Genomic DNA, 201 nt, shown 5'->3' with positions numbered 1-201 from the left:
TCCTAAAACAAAAATCCTCCTCCTCATCGTCACGAACCATCTTTAAGAATGTGTTTCTCGCTGGACTCCTGCTTTCTCCTGCTGAAGAGCGACCTGCTGCCCCTCTCCCTCGGGTTGCTGTAGACGTTGACGTTGTGCCATGAGTACGTGATCTGGTCCTCGTCTCCCACGGCCACCGAGGAATCGCTGCCACTCTGCAAG

At 54.2% G+C, this 201-nt stretch overlaps 1 protein-coding gene across 1 annotated transcript in view; it reads right to left on the bottom strand.

Annotated features, from left to right (window-relative positions):
• The window catches only part of LOC119593008 (protein white-like), a gene marked incomplete at its 5' end in the record, with an annotated part of 10766 nt that extends 10572 nt beyond the window's left edge, over positions 1-194 (bottom strand). The window contains 1 exon segment of the mRNA XM_037941899.1: positions 38-194. Coding sequence (XP_037797827.1) covers positions 38-194 — 157 coding nt within the window.
• Between the last annotated feature and the right edge of the window lie 7 nt (positions 195-201).

This window comes from Penaeus monodon, chromosome 31, assembly GCF_015228065.2.
Source record: "Penaeus monodon isolate SGIC_2016 chromosome 31, NSTDA_Pmon_1, whole genome shotgun sequence".
Classification (NCBI taxonomy): domain Eukaryota; kingdom Metazoa; phylum Arthropoda; class Malacostraca; order Decapoda; family Penaeidae; genus Penaeus; species Penaeus monodon.
Note: the sequence above shows the minus strand (reverse complement) of the source record. Positions and strands in the feature narration are given on the sequence as shown.